The following is a 16280-nucleotide window of genomic DNA, read 5'->3' as shown; positions in this document are numbered from 1 at the left end:
GTTTCATTGCGTCCCCACAAAAATTATAAGCAAATTAATCAACCGCAATCAATAAAAAGAAAAACTCAAAACCAAATTGATCATCATGCATAAATTACAAAATGATTAAAAAAAAAACCCTATCATTTGTGAGTAATGTTTCATTATCCAAATCCTAGCAACCAAGGGAGAGAACATCTTTAATTTAATTTAATTTAGCCTCTTTTTGTTGATAAACCCTACTAACGTGCGCAATTCATGGCTATATAGAATAAAGATCACCCGTAATTGGTTACCCAACAAAGAGCGGGCTGCAAGGCCCATCTGCCACCCACTGCCACCCACTTACACATGCAGTTCGAGTAGGCAAATATAAGAAATCCAAATTTCTTACGGTGAGAGGCGATAATTGTCCCAATAACTAGTATAATGGGTCATAGGGTTATACTTTTGTGCCGACCTCGATGGAAAGTATCCATACCCATACCCTCCGTATGTCGACCTTGGTGGTAGATGTGGTGGTGGTTGTCGATAATAACCCGAAGGAGTAGGACCAGGACAATACAACGGATTGGGGAATACCCCAGAGAACCTCGAACTGTTAGAAGGAGCGAAACCACCTCTCCAGCCAAACCCTCCGCCACCCTCCATCGGAGTGGGACCGGGACAGCCCCTTTTGGATTCATACTCATTATCATGATTATAATCATGACCAGAAACATCATCATCACATGGAGACCGAGCTTCTTTTCTGTTGTTGTTAAAGCCACTACTAGTTCTGCATTGTGATGGGACCTTGTGAAACGACCAAAGCTCCGCCGGTTTGCCCATTTTCTCAAACATTTGCAACAGTATCATAGGATCTATGTCTCCTACGACCCTCACTGTCCCATGTTTTGAATCAACGTCCACGCAGGTTACTCCTAGAACCAAAATATGTATACAAAATTTAAATCAATCTCGAGATTGTTCACAGGAAAATTAAAGAAAAAAGAAAATAAAAATTCGGCTCAGGTCCGGTTTCAATTGTAACAACATACCATTGGTTTTCAATAACTTTTTCTTCAATTTAATCGGACACTTATCACAACACGTTATATCCACTTTCAAGGTACAAATCTGCAAGGAGAGGAACATGGTCCAAAGAAAAAAGAATTAAGAACAAAAAAAGAGATGAATATATATATACTAAAAAAGAAATAAAGAAAGAAAGAGAGAATATAAGTACCGGAGATGGTGAGGCATGATGGTCCTCCATTGAAATAGCTTGAAACAAATCAGAAAATGAGAAGAAACTGGTAAGAGAAGAAAACGCTTGTCATGGAGAGGAAGAAAGATTTTTTATAGGGAAAATGTCTTGAATACAGGAACTCTGGCCGTTAAATTAATAAGAAATCTAAAAACTTCCATAAATAAATGTATGCAAGAATATCAAGGAAAATCATAATCTCTTTACACTCGCCTGGATGCGTGTTAATAAAGGGAATAATGTCAGGGAAATTAATATCATGAAGATTTTACGTTCAATTTCTAATTATTGTCACAATAATATATTCTTATATTCTTGTGACAGATAATTAAGGATGTCGACCGTTTGCAAGAATTTTTTTTTTTTTTTTTAAATAATAATAAATCATGAAGCTTTTTTTCTTGAAAATATCAAATAATGAAAAGTCTATATATATATGTATTTGATATCTATTTTGGGCCAAGGGGAAAAATCGGATATTGTTGTCATATTAAGATCTGCCTAGCTTTCGCTTTCGAGGTCAATATATTCTTTTAAAGAAGCTTTGAGAAATGTATTTAGTATTTTCTTATCATTTTTTCATTTTTTCATTGTTCTTTGTTCTCATCTTTTGAAAGACCTACCACTCCCAACCGACCACTCCCTTGGGGTAAAGGGGTGTTGCTCATCCCACCAAACCTCCAGGTGTGGTTTGATTATTTTTGATGAGCTAACTAGTTGTAAGAAAAAACGCTAATCACATCTGTGCTATCATCCTAAAAGGACTAGTCAATTTGAAATTTCCTTAGAATTCATTATAAAGCTCAGTTTTACTTAGTAACTAGGCAATGTAAGACTTAGCACGCATAACTATCTTCATAAACCACATACTCTATGTAAGTTTTTTCTCATCTTTTCAATATGAAACCGGAGTGTTACACTAGTGGTCACGACCATCAAATCTAGTGGTTCCAACCGCCACTTGCGTGGTGGTCGGGGGTGTAGCCAACTAGGAGAGAGCATGTGGCAATGCTACGTATGTGTAGCATTACTGTATCAAAAATCAAATTCATTAAGGATAATAAATAAATGTTTATGGTGCATTTTGAAATGGATTTTGCATTTAACTTAATTAAGCAAATTGCTCCAACTTTCCTTTTTTTTTTTTTTTTTTTTTTTTTTTAATAATTGCTTCTACTTCAAATGCATGGGACTATTAAGTTGTAAAAGTCGTATGGATATTTGCTGATTGATATTTTGCTATGAAAAGCCAAAGTTTTGTTATAATCTTTTAGCATAGTACTATCAACAAATTACAAATTTGATTCAGTCTAGTTCTAAACCAATCCAATAATCAAATCATATGTATGCGGCTTATGGAATTTTTTTTTTTTTCCAAATTATTTATCAAATTTGTAAAGATAATTCTCTCTCTAACTAAAACTCTAGTATTAAAAGTTCAGCAAACACTACTTCGACTGAAACTTTATTATAAAATATTATAATGGACATTTAAGTTCTTTTTTTTTTTTTTTAATAAATACTGATCTTATTCAAATAATCTGAAGTAATGCAAAAACGTCTAGAGCTAAAGCTCTAAATACCAAGAGCATGGAGCTCTAAACAACAAGAGCAAATTGCTCTAAAAGTACGACATCATGAACAATATCAAGGACTTCTTCCATCCAAATTCTAGAAACCCCAATATTCCCCGCTGCCCTTGCCAATCCATGAGCTACTTCATTTGTTTCTCTTCTTACATGCTCCACCCTCTAGCTCCTAAACCCCGGCAAAATAGCACGGATATCTTCAATAATTTGGCCGAAGTTGCACCATGGTGATCCCCCTATAATAGCTTGGACCATTAATTTGGAGTCCTCTTCCAGTAGAATATTTTGGAATCCCAAATCTCGACCATTGAAACTCAGTTTGTCTAAATCATTTATATCTACAATTTAGTCCTTTTATACATATATTATCTCATAAATAAATAAATATAAATATAAGCAATCTGGCCAAATCTGACTTGATTCCCCCATCTTCACGATTTTCTCTCTTCTCTCTCCTCTCTACCCGGCTTGTGTGTTAGAGCGTGGGTGCCGCGTGAGGTATCTTCTTAATTGAGGGTGGTGGCAGCATGGCGGGAAGGAGAAGATGGTCAGTAGAGGCGAAGGATTTTGAACTGGTGATGACGCAGGGGCTTCGGGGGTGAGGATTTTCGAGAGGAGCAAAGGGAAGCAAAGGTCTATTTTCATCAAGAATGATGAGTTAGAGTGGTTAGAGCGCAATCTGGAGGTTCTGGTGGCAGTGGACAATTCAGAGGTATTCTAGGATCAGTTCAGAACGGGTTACCCACGATTCATTGCGCAACGTTGATCCAATAGGCATGGGTACTTCTTGACGTTAGAGGAGTTTGATGGGAGGCAGAGGTGCGGTTCAGTCCTCATTCCAGAAGGACGATTCGGGCAAGGTTGAAAACGTTTTATTTCGGAAGTGCGTTTAGAAACATCGTCCCTTCGAGGTGCTAAGGAAGAAAAGAATATGCATGAGGGGAAGGAAAGGAGGAGTTATGCCGAGGTTGTGGGTCTGTCAGCATCCCCGGCGGAGGAATGTTTTGGTCCATATACAGGGTATGTGGCGCGAGTGCCTAGATGGTTGAAAGAGTCCTCATCAGCAATGGAGAAGCAAGTTTTAGGCATAGGGGTAACAGGGTTGATGCCAAGGAAGGAGACCCAGATTCCGGCGAGGACACCAAGGGGTCAAGAGGATGAAGATAGTCGACTGCCGGAGGGGAAGAAAAGCAGGGGAATAGAAGTCCAAGAGGCTAGGGCTCCGGCGAGTAAATTACAAGCGCGGGAGAGAGCACCTGTGTCGAGTGATGACACTGTACAAGCGCTGACGGGACGGGAGGTTGGTGAGTGTCAGAATCACACCCATGCTGGTGTAAGCCTTGAGCTCCAGAATGCAGAGAGACGTTGAAGTGGTTGAAAGAGGAAATAGACGCGAGACTTCACAGGTTGGAAATGGCTCTTATAAGGGTGGAGGAAAGTGGGCTACAATAGGTTGAAAAGGGTGGTGTTCTAGCCCAATATGTCAGACATAATGGCAAGCTGAAGGGGAAGAAATGGGCTGCTGGGCATGGTCCAAGGCCCGGGAGAGGCTTAGGATTAGATCAATCCGGGAGTGAGGGAAGTGCACTTAAGGGGGAGGTGGGCTGACAGAAATGGTATACGGCCCACGAGGGGATTTAAGGCTAAAAGGAAGGTTATTGTGTATAACCGTAAAACTGGTGTGGGCTCCGGTATGGGCCAGGAGGCTGGGGTTATGTTGGGTTAAACGGAGAGAGAACGCATGTATCTCACCCATCGATTACAAGCGGCTTGTGGATGGATCAGAAACTGGGTTCGATCGGAGACCATGGGGCCTCGTCATCTGGAGGAGGCACGTGCTTGGAGACGAGTTCACCGGCAGTTGCGGTTATCCCTGCCGAAGTTCCGGCAATTCGCTTGGAGGCTTCGGGAGTTATTCCTAATGGTGAGATCTCGAGAGGAGCAACCGGAGCTCCTCATAGTGGTCCGGCGAAGCTTCTGGTGGTCACAGAATCGGCAGACTCGACAAAGATAGTGAAGGAGTAGCCTTCACCGGTAACTCCTACCACCGACCCAGCGCCAGGAAAGAATTCTAGTGGTGAGGGGTCGCGATTGAAGGCCGGTGATCCTTTGGTTGCGCCGGAGACGGAGTTGATGGTTAGTGGGGAGGAAGCTACTGGTCGCTGGAGACTTTGGCACTGTCTTCTCCAAGGATTGAGGCTAGAGATTTGGTGCCTTGGTCGCACGGTGAGGGGAATTAGAGAGGGGTTCAGACTTGAAGGGCTGGGTTTATCTCAGAATCTAGGAGGCTTTACTGGGTATACTGGGCACTACCCCCCGCTCAATGGGGCTCATCCGAGTATGGTAACTAGGTGCTCAGAATTAGGGAAAATGTGTGAAACTGGCCAATCTATTGGAGAGGGTGGCAGGGGGTGGAGACACAAGACGTAATTCTGGTTCCTTTTGATATTAATGGGCCTTCTCCTCTGAATACTTATGGTCCTACGACTGGGGGTGAGACGGGCTATTTGGATTGGGTCATTCAATGTGCTAATGAGATTTATCCTATTGTGAGGATTTCATATACGGGTCACAAGCTGCAATTATTAGCGCTTTTGACTTTTTTGGAAGAGGAACGAATGAATAATGCGATGATTATTAATTCGAGCAACGGCACTAAGGCAAGAGGGAGGTTAGGAATTTGGAGTGCTCGGTGAATTATGACACTAGGAGTGCAAGCTCTAGCCGTGGCAATTGAAAGGGAATGGGGCATATTGTGGCCTCATGAAGCTAATCATTCTTTCTTGGAATGTGAAAGGGCTGAACAATAAGGAAAAACATTTGAGGGTGAGTAATTTGATCAGAGATTGCAAGGCAGACATTGTTTGTTTTCAAGAAACCAAGGTTCAGAGTATGTCTCACAATATAGTTCGTAGCTTACGGGGGAGGAGTCATGTGGATTGGTGTTGTTTGGATTCTAGTGGGGCTTCGGGTGGTATTTTGATAATGTGGGATAACAGGGTGGTGGAGAAGGTCGATGTTTGTCTAGGTCTGTTCTCCGCGCCATCCCTGCATGTCACCAAGAGCTAAAAAAAAGCAACAGACATTATTTCATTATTTCATTTCGTGCGGGTAGTGCAAAACGCCGACATTGTTTTGTGCGTGTGGGCCGTTGTGGTGGAAAAAACATGCACATTTTGGCTTGGAGTTGCGGGGAGTGACTCCGTTGTATTCACCTAGGAGCGCTTGGGGAAGAAGCGGGTGAAGTTATGTCATAGTTGCAGGGTGGTGCCTGGTCCTACAGAATTGGAAACTACTGGGGTCAGATTTCAACAGATCAAAGTAACGAACTCAGTAGTAAACCAGTCGAAGATGTTTCTTGGCGGAACGATCTTGAGTGGAAGAAGAATGTTATGGGTTTCTTCTCCTACCTCTACAGGGACGTCGAGGAGTTGAGTGAGGGAGGCGTGTCACACCCCTTTTCGGCTGACTGTTGGCTAGCTGGAGCTGACACTTGGTTGCTAGCATGAACGTTGGTGCGGGAGACTTCGGAAGTGCTAGTAAGGCTTTTGATCGTCAGGCTGGGCTGACGAGGTAAGCGACAGTGCTAAGTTGGGTCATGTGAGGGTGCCGGTCAAGGTGCTGAGGCAAGAAGGCAAAGGGCACGAGCGCGCCGGGCGCCGGAGTGCTAGCTAGCTAGAAAGGTAAGGCAGCGAGACCGGGCCGCGGGTATGATGGCACTGTGCAGCTGGGCAGGCTAGAGCCACAAGCTTGGTGGAAAGGCGCTATGACAAGTGGCTGGGGCGCTTGCTGGGCTCTCTCTGATCGAAATGTGGAATGCTGCTTGAAGCTTTTAGTTTTATGTGTAGCGAGTCAGCTAATGAGAGTATACGAAAGGAGTCTAGCCCCAAGGGAGTAGAAGTTTTCCTACAGATGCTTTTTTTTAGCTCTTGGTGACATGATTTCGATAGCAAACGGTCCGTCCGCCCATGAGGGTTCGTAAATTTCTGTTCTACGAATGGAGATCTAGCCGCAAAAGGAAAGTTTTTTTTTAGATGAATAATTTTTAATTAAACACTAAACAAAACTTAAATACAAGGAAGGGCAGCCAAGCAGGCCCCCAACATCAAACACGGCTACTAAAGCAACCAAACCGCTAACAGAGCCAGAACAACTAAGCCATCAGCCTCTAATTACATTCTCAGACAACATCCAAGACCTCACAAGCCATCTATTAAGAATAGAAGGCTGGAAACCAGAAAGTAAATTTACCCTGGATCTAACCCCAACCAGAATATCTGAAAAAATATTTTCAACATTCCTCTCCTTATTTATACTTACTATAGGGCGAGCACTTTCGTACCTTCCTAGGCTTGCTCCGAAAAATCCTCGCATTTCTCTCCCTCCAAAGATAATACACCGCAGCCGCTAACATTAACTTGACAATAAGGCTCAAAAGGAGTGAAACTGCTTGACCATAGGGAAAGGGACTTCCCTTTAAAATTGGACACCATCCATTGAATGGTCTCTCCCCAGTCCAGATTAGACCAAGGCAAATTACATTTACTGCAGAGGAGGCGCCATATACCTTCAGAGAAGGGGCATGAAAAGAAAAGGTGGTCATGGCTCTCGCCCTCGTTTCCACAAAGGACGCATCGAGTATCCCGGGAAAGACCAATGGAAGCCAAAATATCTCGAGTACTCAATTTCCCCCTAATGGCCAACCAAAGAATCACTGCATGTCTAGGGATCCTTTTGCTAAACCAGACAACCTTATGCCAATCCACCCTAGGGCCACGGGTGCGAACGCTTTCCCATGCGCTCTTTATAGAAAATATTCCATTGGGAGTCTCAGTCCAAAGAACCCTATTACCTTCACGTTTCAAATTTCCACGGGCTACCTCTCTCAACTTTAACAGCTTTCCCCAAGCCCAAGACCACCCTCCTGCTTAGGAAGACAAATACTCGCCCAGGCAACCTTTGCCCCACCATGGCTGAGGTCACTCCCCTTCCACAGGAAATTCCGAAGAACTTGCTCCACCTGCTTAATCACACTTTTAGGCAAAATGAACAAGGGTGACCAGTAAGTCTGGATGGCAAAAAGAATGGAATTAATCAATTGCAACCTGCCTGCGTAAGACAATGCCCTACTCGCCCAACTTCTTGCCCTGGCAACGATTTTGTCCACCAGAACTACAATCCGTCTTCCTAAGCCTGGAGGAAATTAAGGGAACCCCAAGGTACCTCACAGGAAGAGAACCCGCGCTATATCCAAGAATACTCAGAATTTGCTCCTGTTAAGTTTCTGAAATTCCACAGGAGAAAACATTGCTCTTCTCCGGATTGGGGGAAAGCCCAGACAAGCCACTAAACCGGGATAAGCAGTCCTTTATCAAAGATACTGATCTAACCTCCCCTTTGCAGAAAATGAGGAGGTCATCCGCGAAACAGAGGTGTGTGATGCTCTCTTTCTGACATCTCCAATGGAACCGAAACTGCCCTTCATTAACCATGCCATTAAGCATTCCAGAAAAAGCCTCCATTACTAGTACGAAGAGATAGGGCGACAAAGGATCACCTTGTCGAAGCCCCCTTTCCCAGGGAAGAAACCATTTAGCTCACCATTAATACTAATGGAAAACCTGGTTGTAGAAATACACTCCCTGATCCACTGCAGCATGATCCCAGGAAAGCCAAGAGTACGCAAAGTAGCAATAAAGAAATTCCATCTAACTGTGTCATAGGCTTTCTGAAAGTCAACCTTAAGAGCACAGCGGGGAGAGCCAGAGTTCCTGTGATAGTTCCTCAAAAGCTCCTGGGCTAGCAGAATGTTGTCTCCAATTCTTCTACCTGGCACAAACTTTGTTGCTTACCAGCAATCAAACTACTGCAGCAAGAAAACGGATGCGCGTTACTAACGCGCAACGGCTTTCGCGCTAGCGCGCTCGGCCGTTGCTTGTTCTAAAGCGCAACGGCTTTATAAAGCTCAATCCCATCCCTTGCTTGTTCTAACGCACAACGGCTTTCTAGCAGCTCAATCCGTTGCTTGTTGCTCCAACTTAGGAGTAGGGGCTCTAGAGTCTTTTCCGCGGGCTGCTATGCTAGTTGTAGCGCGCGTTAGCTTTACTAATATAATATCAAGTAAAGGGGACTTTATCATGATCTTACGAATCTACAACTCTCTTTACTGAGCGAGACTCCACCCAGATCTAAAGAATTCGCCAAAGAGCCTTCTTCTAACTAGGAGAGTCAGCAAGCTACCGGAAGCGAAGCTTCTGGCTCCCCCTTTGAATTTCCAATTCCTCTTTTTCATTCTACTTAGGTGGAGCAATCCGAACTCTCGACAGAATATAAAAGAGGTTTTTATTCCTGTGTAGACACCTCAACGAACTGATGGGACATGCTGTGGTATATTGGGGGTGATTTTAATGTCACTCGGTTCCCTAGCGAAAGATCAGGTTAAGCCCATTTGGATTCGACCATGATGGAATTTTCAGACTTTATTTCTGAACAAGGGTTGATGGATCTTCCCTTGATTGAGGGTTCGTTTACATGGTCAATTTCTAATGATCCCCCTCTGTGGTCAAGGATTGATCGGTTCCTGATTTCCCCGGAGGTGGAGGCCCGGTTTCCTGGGGTTAGGCAGAAGAGGCTCTCCCGCCTGTGCTCGGATCATTTCCCAATCATTTTTGAGCTAGGGGAAGTGTCAAGGGAGAAGAGGCCGTTTAAATTAAAAAATATGTGGCTTAAAGCGGAAGGTTTTGTGGCCCTAATGAAACAATGGTGGGACTCCTATGTGTTCCAAGGTACGCGGAGCTTTGTTCTTGCTTGTAAGCTCAAGGCTTTGAAGTTGAATTTGAAGATATGGAATGAGGAGGTGTTCGGCAACATTGATAGGAATAAGAGGATGCTTCTTGAAGAGCTTCGGTTGTTGGATGTGAACGAAGAAACTAGGGCATTGGATGCTGGCGAGGTTATGAGAAAGGCGGAAGTGGTTCGAGAGTTAGAGAATTGCACTCTTATGGAGGAGGTGAGTTGGAGGTAGAAATCCAGGGTGATGTACGGCGACAAGTGTACCGAATTCTTTCATTCTATAGCCAACTTTAATGGAAGACATAACGCTTTGGATACTCTTATGATTGGGGATAACACCTCATTCTATCCCTCCGAGATTAGTGAGCACATTGTTGAGTTCTATTAGAAACTTTTCTCGGAGCAAAGCCGGTGGAGGCTTGTGGTTGACAGTATCTCCTTTGATTCCATTTCGGAGGTGGAGGCTAGTTGGTTAGAGAGAGAATTCGAAGAGGACGAGGTTAGAAAGGTAGTGCAACAAGGCGTCGGGCCCCAATGGGTATTCTATGGCTTTCTTACAATCTTGCTGGGAGGTTGTGAGGGAAGACGTTATGAAGGTGTTTAGTGCATTTCATGCAGGAGGGTTGTTTGAGAAGAGCATCAATGCTTCTTTCATCTCGCTTATTCTGAAGGTTCCCGGCGCTATCAATCTCAAAGACTTTCGGCCAATTAGCCTTGTGGGAAGTATCTACAAAATCATAGCCAATGTTTTAGCTAATAGATTGAAGGTAGTTCTGGACAAGATTATTTCCCAGTCCCAAAGTGCTTTTATCAAGGGTAGGCAGATTCTAGATCCTATCTTGATTTCTAATGAATGCCTTGATAGTTGGTTGAGATCTGAAGAACCAGGGGTTATTTGCAAAATGGATATAGAAAAAGCTTATGACCATGTGAATTGGGACTTCTTGTTATACATGCTAAAGAGGTATGGTTTTGGCGGGATTTGGTGCTCTTGGATAGAACATTGCATTTCTTCGGTGCGGTTCTCGATTCTGATCAATGGTTCTCCTAATGGCTTCTTTAGCAGTTCCAGGGGTTTGAGACAAGGGGACCCCTTGTCTCCTTTGCTGTTTGTTTTTGTAATGGAAGCTTTAAGTAGGATGATTTTGTGCGGCAGTTAATGGGGGGCTTATAGAAGGGTTCCAAGTCAGTAATATTACACTTTCTCATCTTTTGTTTGCAAATGATACCTTGATTTTTTGCAATGGTTTACCCATCCAGCTACGTTATTTGCAGAGTTTATTCTTGCTCTTTGAAGCTGCTTCCAGGTTGAAGGTTAACTTGTCCAAATCGGTGTTAATTCCAGTGAGGAATGTGGAGCAAGTGGACAGGTTAGCAGGTATTTTAGGGTGTGGGGTTGCTTCTTTGCCAGTAAAGTATCTTGGGTTGCAGCTGGGGGCTTCTTTAGTAAGGCTAAGCATATTTGGGACGGAGTTATCGAGAAGATAGAACGTCGGTTGGCTGGGTGGAAAAGGTTGTATTTGTCGAAGGGTGGAAGAGTCACGCTGATCAAGAGCACTCTCGCCAATTTGCCTACTTACTTTTTGTCTCTTTTCCTCATTTCGGTTAGCGTTGCTAAGCAGATTGAGAAGCTGCAGCGGGATTTTCTATGGGGAGGTCTAGACGAAGAGTTCAAGTATCATCTGGTGAAGTAGTCGAAGGTATGCACTCCGATTAAGGAGGGAGGTTTGGGTATCAGAAACTTAATGATATTCAATCACGTCCTGTTAGGAAAATGGTTGTGGCGCTATGGAGTTGAGAGAGATAGTTGGTGGAGGGTTGTGGTGGATGCGAAGTTTGGAAATGTTTGGGGAGGGTGGTGCTCAATGGAGCTGGAGCCGGGTGGATCTTTTGGGGTGGGGTTATGGAAGAACATTTGGAAATGGTGGGACACTTTCAAAGGGTTTACTCGGTTTGAGGTGGGGGTCGAGACTAGGGTTCGTTTCTGGCATGATTTGTGGTGTGGTAATACGACTCTCAAGATAGCTTTCTCAAGCTTATTCAGCATTGCATGTGCCAAGGACGCCTCAGTTGCGGATTATTTGGAGGTGCTGGGTGGCTCTAATCAGTGGAATGTTAGTTTTGCTAGAGAGGCTCATGATTGGGAGGTAGATGTTTTGGCCTCTTTTTTTCAGGTGTTACATTCTGCTCGAGTGAGTCAAGGGTGTGAAGATAGGTTGTGGTGGAAATCTTCCAAAAGAGGCTGTTTCAAGGTCAAACTCTTTTATACCTCCTTAGCTTATACTGAAGGGAGGGGCTTCCCTTGGAAGAGTGTGTGGCGAACACAAGCTCCTCCAGGGGGAGTTTCTTTGTGTGGTCGGCGGCTTTGTGCAAAATTCTGATCCTAGATAACCTCAGGAAGCGACAGGTGATTGTAACGAACAGATGTTGTATGTGCAAAAGGAGTGAGGAGACGGTAGATCATCTTCTCCTTCATTGTGAGGTTGCTTATGCTCTGTGGTGTACTTTTTTTGGTCAGTTTGGTTTGTCTTAGGTGATGCCGAGACAGGTTTCGGATTTACTCGCCTGTTGGTGGTCTTCGGGGAGGAGGGGGAGTGCTACGATTTGGAAGATGGTGCCCACTTGCTTTTTTGGTGTTTATGAAGAGAAAGGAATAATAGGTATTTTTTGAGAACTTAGAAGGGACCTTGGAAGATATCTTAGCCTCGTGTTTTTGTACTTTGTATCTCTGGACCGTGGCGCATGTCTTTCCGGTGTCGATTATTTATAATGATTTTCTTTTTTGCTTTGTTACTTCTAGTTAGGTGATCCCGTTGTATACTTCCAGTGTACATTGGGGCACCTTTACACTTTTAATAAAACAGTTTATTACTTATCAAAATATATATAATCCAACACTATCTTAGATAAGATGAAAGAACATATGTATTGTAGAGCTTTCTTAATACTCTTGTAGATTATATAGTCTAAGCAAAACCTTATTCAACAGTACATTCCCACTAAATCTCGCCAGATGACTGCACTGCAAGATCCTGGCCAGCAGATCATGGAAATAATCATTTGTGAGCAGCAAGTATCCCATTGAATCAGGTTGACGCTGAAGGTCAAAAAGCTGCACTTCATTGACAGATTGAGTGTTGTAGGCAAACTCCCCAACCATGATCTCCAAATTAAACCCTACATATATGAAAAATCAAGAGCTATGTTAGGTGAGGGTCCCCATTTCCAAGCTGAGAAGCTAAGAGGAAGTGTGCCACTGCCAACAATAGAAAGAACTTCCCATCCCTGAGTGATGCTACACAAGGTTTACTTCTTCAAGACAAGAAATTGTTATGGCTGTCTGCAACAGCCTTGGGATGCTGTTAATCTGAGGGAGAAGCTTTCACTTTCAACAGAAGAAAGCACATGCCAATAGGTGGTAAACCAATCAATTGATGAATCTTTATAAATTCAGTTTTGCTTAAGTTATAAGTCAAAGTGGTTCAAGTGGCTCAGTCGTCGGACAACTTCTGTTGCATCTCTTAGCACCTCCTATGGCCATGATTGGTCACAAAAGTGTGATTTACCGGAAATGAGTCCAAATCTAATGGATCAGTTGGGCTATCTACACATTTAGGAACATGGACCAAACGCCCAAAAATGGCCATTTTCTCTGACAAGTTCTCTAGGGCATTATGCTTGTTCGCAAGTTCCATGAGCACCTTGATCCTTCTAAAAGAAACCTGGCTTGGCTTATGCCCCTTCTCTACCATCTGCAAAAAACACTTCTCTGCTTCCACCAACTTTCCCATATCACACAGAAAATCAAACAACACATCAGATACCAAGGTATAAGACCCAAAACCCTTCTCCACCATGTCAGCCCATAACTGTAGAGCCATCTCCATCTTTTCCTGCCTCTTAAACAACCTAATTAGGAACATACAAGACTGTGTATTTGGCAAGCATCCAGTATCCATCATCCTCCGGTACAAATTCCAGGAACTTGACAAATCATTCGACCAGAAGAAAACCCTGAAAAATAAATTGTACGTAGTTGCATTTGGATTTAAACCCTTGTTCAGCATCTCATCCATCAATTTATAAGCTTCACCAAGCCTCTTTGCAATACAATAATTCCTTATAGCAGCATTATATGCAGCAGCATCTGGGTAACACCCATATTCCTTCATTTCCTTCAAAACATCTCTAGCCTTATCTGGCTGACCAATCAACCCCAGGCCTCCAATAAGACTAGTATACGTGATCACATCCGGCAATATATCATCATCCCGCATGTTCTCAACCACCTTATATGCCATGTCCACTTCTCTTCCCTTACAATAAGCATCAACCAAACAATTATATGAAACAATATCTGGCTTCACACCCATTTCCCTCATCTCCTCAAAGAACTCCTTGGCCTCCTCCGAGGACTTCCACCCCGACAACAATATATTAAAAGTCTGCAAATTCGGCTTAAACTGATTCTTCAAACTATGATAAACATTCCTCGCATCTGCCATAGTCTTCTCTTGACACAAAGTCCTTAACAACGCATTAAAACAACCCGTATCAAACTCCGGCACGAGCTTCTTAAACTTTCTAAATGACTCTACAGTCTGCCTAACCGAACAAACCTTAGCAATTCTACCTAAAACGACCATAACTGTTCGCTGCGATATCAGGGACCGATCTTTTTGCTTCATTTCAATCAAAAGCTCCCAAATTTTATAAAACGCCCGACTCCTACCAAGTATATAAAGCATCGTATCCAACGAAAAAGCAGTGTGATAAAACCCTCTTCTATAACCAGTGTAATTGAAAAACTCCAAGGCCTGTAAAGGGTTTCCATGGCTGAACCTGACCCTTTTCAGAACCTTATCAATCAAATCATTTGAGAGGAAAACCCCACTAGATTTCAACGATTGCTTCAAGTTTTTCGAAGAAGTAGAGCTACTGATTATGCGAAAAACCGTCTCAACGTCGTCGTTTAGAGACGGGTTTCCGGAGCAAAATGGCCTAGAGAGAAATGGGACTGAGTGAACGTACCCGAGTTGTGGGAGAAATGCGAGGCGCTTAGCAGTAGTCATCATCGTCAGCGTGCTGATACACAACTTTGATTATTTGCTTTACTCTGGTTTTCTGTGTGTTATTCTTTGATTTTGGGTGAGAAATATGAGGGATTCGGTGGAAATAAGAGAGACTGAGAAATAAATTTCGGAACTCAGCAAGAACCAGAAGCTCGATTTCAAAAATCACAACTGGGAAAAGACTCGGGGCTTGCTCGCTCGCACTGGAAAGGTACCGTTGGAGCTAGGTTTGGGAATTGGTACCTCCTCCTAACGACAACGTATTGACCCACAGCGTTGCTATTAATCAAAGAAAAAAAGAGAAAAGTGCTACCTCATTGTCCACGTTCCCCTAAACTATCCTTTTTTTTTTTCTTTTTTTTTTTGACTTAAGAATCTGATATCATTCATAAGATGAACAGAGCCGGAGCTCTACAAAGCAAGAGCTAAGCGCTCTAAATTGACTAAATCAAAAATACAATTAGGAGTTTCCTCCAGCCAAACTTTGTCCGAATAACTTTTCGCTGCCTCCTTTGCTAGTATGTGTGCCGCCATATTTGTTGCTCTTTTGACATGGCACACCTCCCAGTTCTTGAACCCCTTTAAGACTAATTTGGCATCATCAATAACCTGTCCATAAGATAAACTGCTTGATTCCATCGCTGCCAGGGCTCGAACCACATGTAGGGAGTCACCTTCAAGGATCACTTGGCTCAAACCAGTATCACGACTGAACTCCACCGCTTGGAGTGCTGCTACTGCCTCAGTTGTAGCTGGGTCAAGGACGCCTTGTATGGTCTTGCTGAGAGCTGCAAAAACTTGCCCCTGGTCGTCCCTGATTATCACCCCGATGCCAAGCCTCTTCTCCTTAGCATTAATGGCAGCATCCCAATTAGCTTTGTAGCTGTCATGGGGAGGATTCGACCAACATTGCTGAAAAGGCGAGCTGTGTGCTGCCCCTTGGTTGGCTTCTGTCTGATTAGCTTTTGAAAATTGAGTTTGGTAGTCCTCTGCATCTTGAACTAGCCTCTGCGGGTGTATAAATTCTCCTCCGTGCAGAGTTTTATTTCTCCGTTTCCAAATTTGATGGGCAATAAATCCCGCCAGCTCAAGTTCTTCAATCTTGCATTTCCCCATTAAATATTCCAGCACCTCCATAAAATTCTCTCCAGGACAACAACTCTTTTGAAAAGTCAGTTTGCTTCCACCCCATACATCTTGAGCCGAAGGGCAATCCCACAAAATATGTCGAGCTGTCTCCACTCTCCCTGTGCATATGAAACAATTTCCATCTTGGATAACATTCCTTCGTTTAAGATTATCTCTCGTTGGGAGTATATTACAGCACGCCTTCCATAAAAACATTTTGACAGCACTGGGTATTCTCAGTTTCCATAAATTATCCCAGAAATTTTTCCGGTTGTGCCGACATGAACTCTCACCCTTCGAAGATTCACATCGCTCTACCTCCAAGTGGTAAGCACTGCGCACTGAGAAAACACCTGTGTGGGTAGGACGCCATATGAGCTTGTCTGGTTGCTGATATTTGCTTATTGGCAAATTGAAGATAATTTCTGCCTCCTCCTCAGAAAAAGATCTTTGGATGAGCTCAGTGTTCCA

General features: G+C 43.4%; 2 protein-coding genes across 2 annotated transcripts; one reads left to right on the top strand and one right to left on the bottom strand.

The window, feature by feature from the left end:
• Positions 1–9277: 9277 nt before the first annotated feature.
• Positions 9278–11990, top strand: LOC148587969 (uncharacterized). The gene is made up of 6 exons (XM_088513564.1): positions 9278–9826; positions 9998–10117; positions 10182–10376; positions 10870–10987; positions 11041–11265; positions 11380–11990. The coding sequence occupies exons 1-6, from the start codon at positions 9278–9280 to the stop codon at positions 11988–11990; spliced, it is 1818 nt and encodes a 605-aa protein (XP_088369690.1).
• Positions 11991–12496: 506 nt separating this feature from the next.
• LOC132171200 (Pentatricopeptide repeat (PPR) superfamily protein) lies at positions 12497–14935 on the bottom strand. Its single transcript, XM_059582456.2, has one exon. It carries the CDS (start codon positions 14682–14684, stop codon positions 13131–13133), a length of 1554 nt encoding a protein of 517 aa, XP_059438439.2. The 5' UTR covers positions 14685–14935; the 3' UTR covers positions 12497–13130.
• Positions 14936–16280: the final 1345 nt, after the last annotated feature.

The sequence above is a fragment of the Corylus avellana genome, chromosome 1, assembly GCF_965113065.1.
Source record: "Corylus avellana chromosome 1, dhCorAvel1.hap1.2, whole genome shotgun sequence".
In the NCBI taxonomy this organism is placed as follows: Eukaryota; Viridiplantae; Streptophyta; class Magnoliopsida; order Fagales; family Betulaceae; genus Corylus; species Corylus avellana.
This window is presented reverse-complemented; position numbering and strand designations above follow the sequence as displayed.

What these genes read in the sequence shown, in the direction of transcription:
- LOC148587969 (XM_088513564.1), top strand. Translation starts at nt 9,278, where the DNA reads ATGATGGAATTTTCAGACTTTATTTCTGAACAAGGGTTGATGGATCTT. An exon ending in TTTTAGCTAATAGATTGAAG is followed by an intron (nt 10,377 to 10,869) that starts GTAGTTCTGGAC and finishes TTACCCATCCAG; the next exon opens with CTACGTTATTTGCAGAGTTT. An exon ending in GCGGGATTTTCTATGGGGAG is followed by an intron (nt 11,266 to 11,379) that starts GTCTAGACGAAG and finishes ACGTCCTGTTAG; the next exon opens with GAAAATGGTTGTGGCGCTAT.
- LOC132171200 (XM_059582456.2), bottom strand. Translation starts at nt 14,684, where the DNA reads ATGATGACTACTGCTAAGCGCCTCGCATTTCTCCCACAACTCGGGTAC.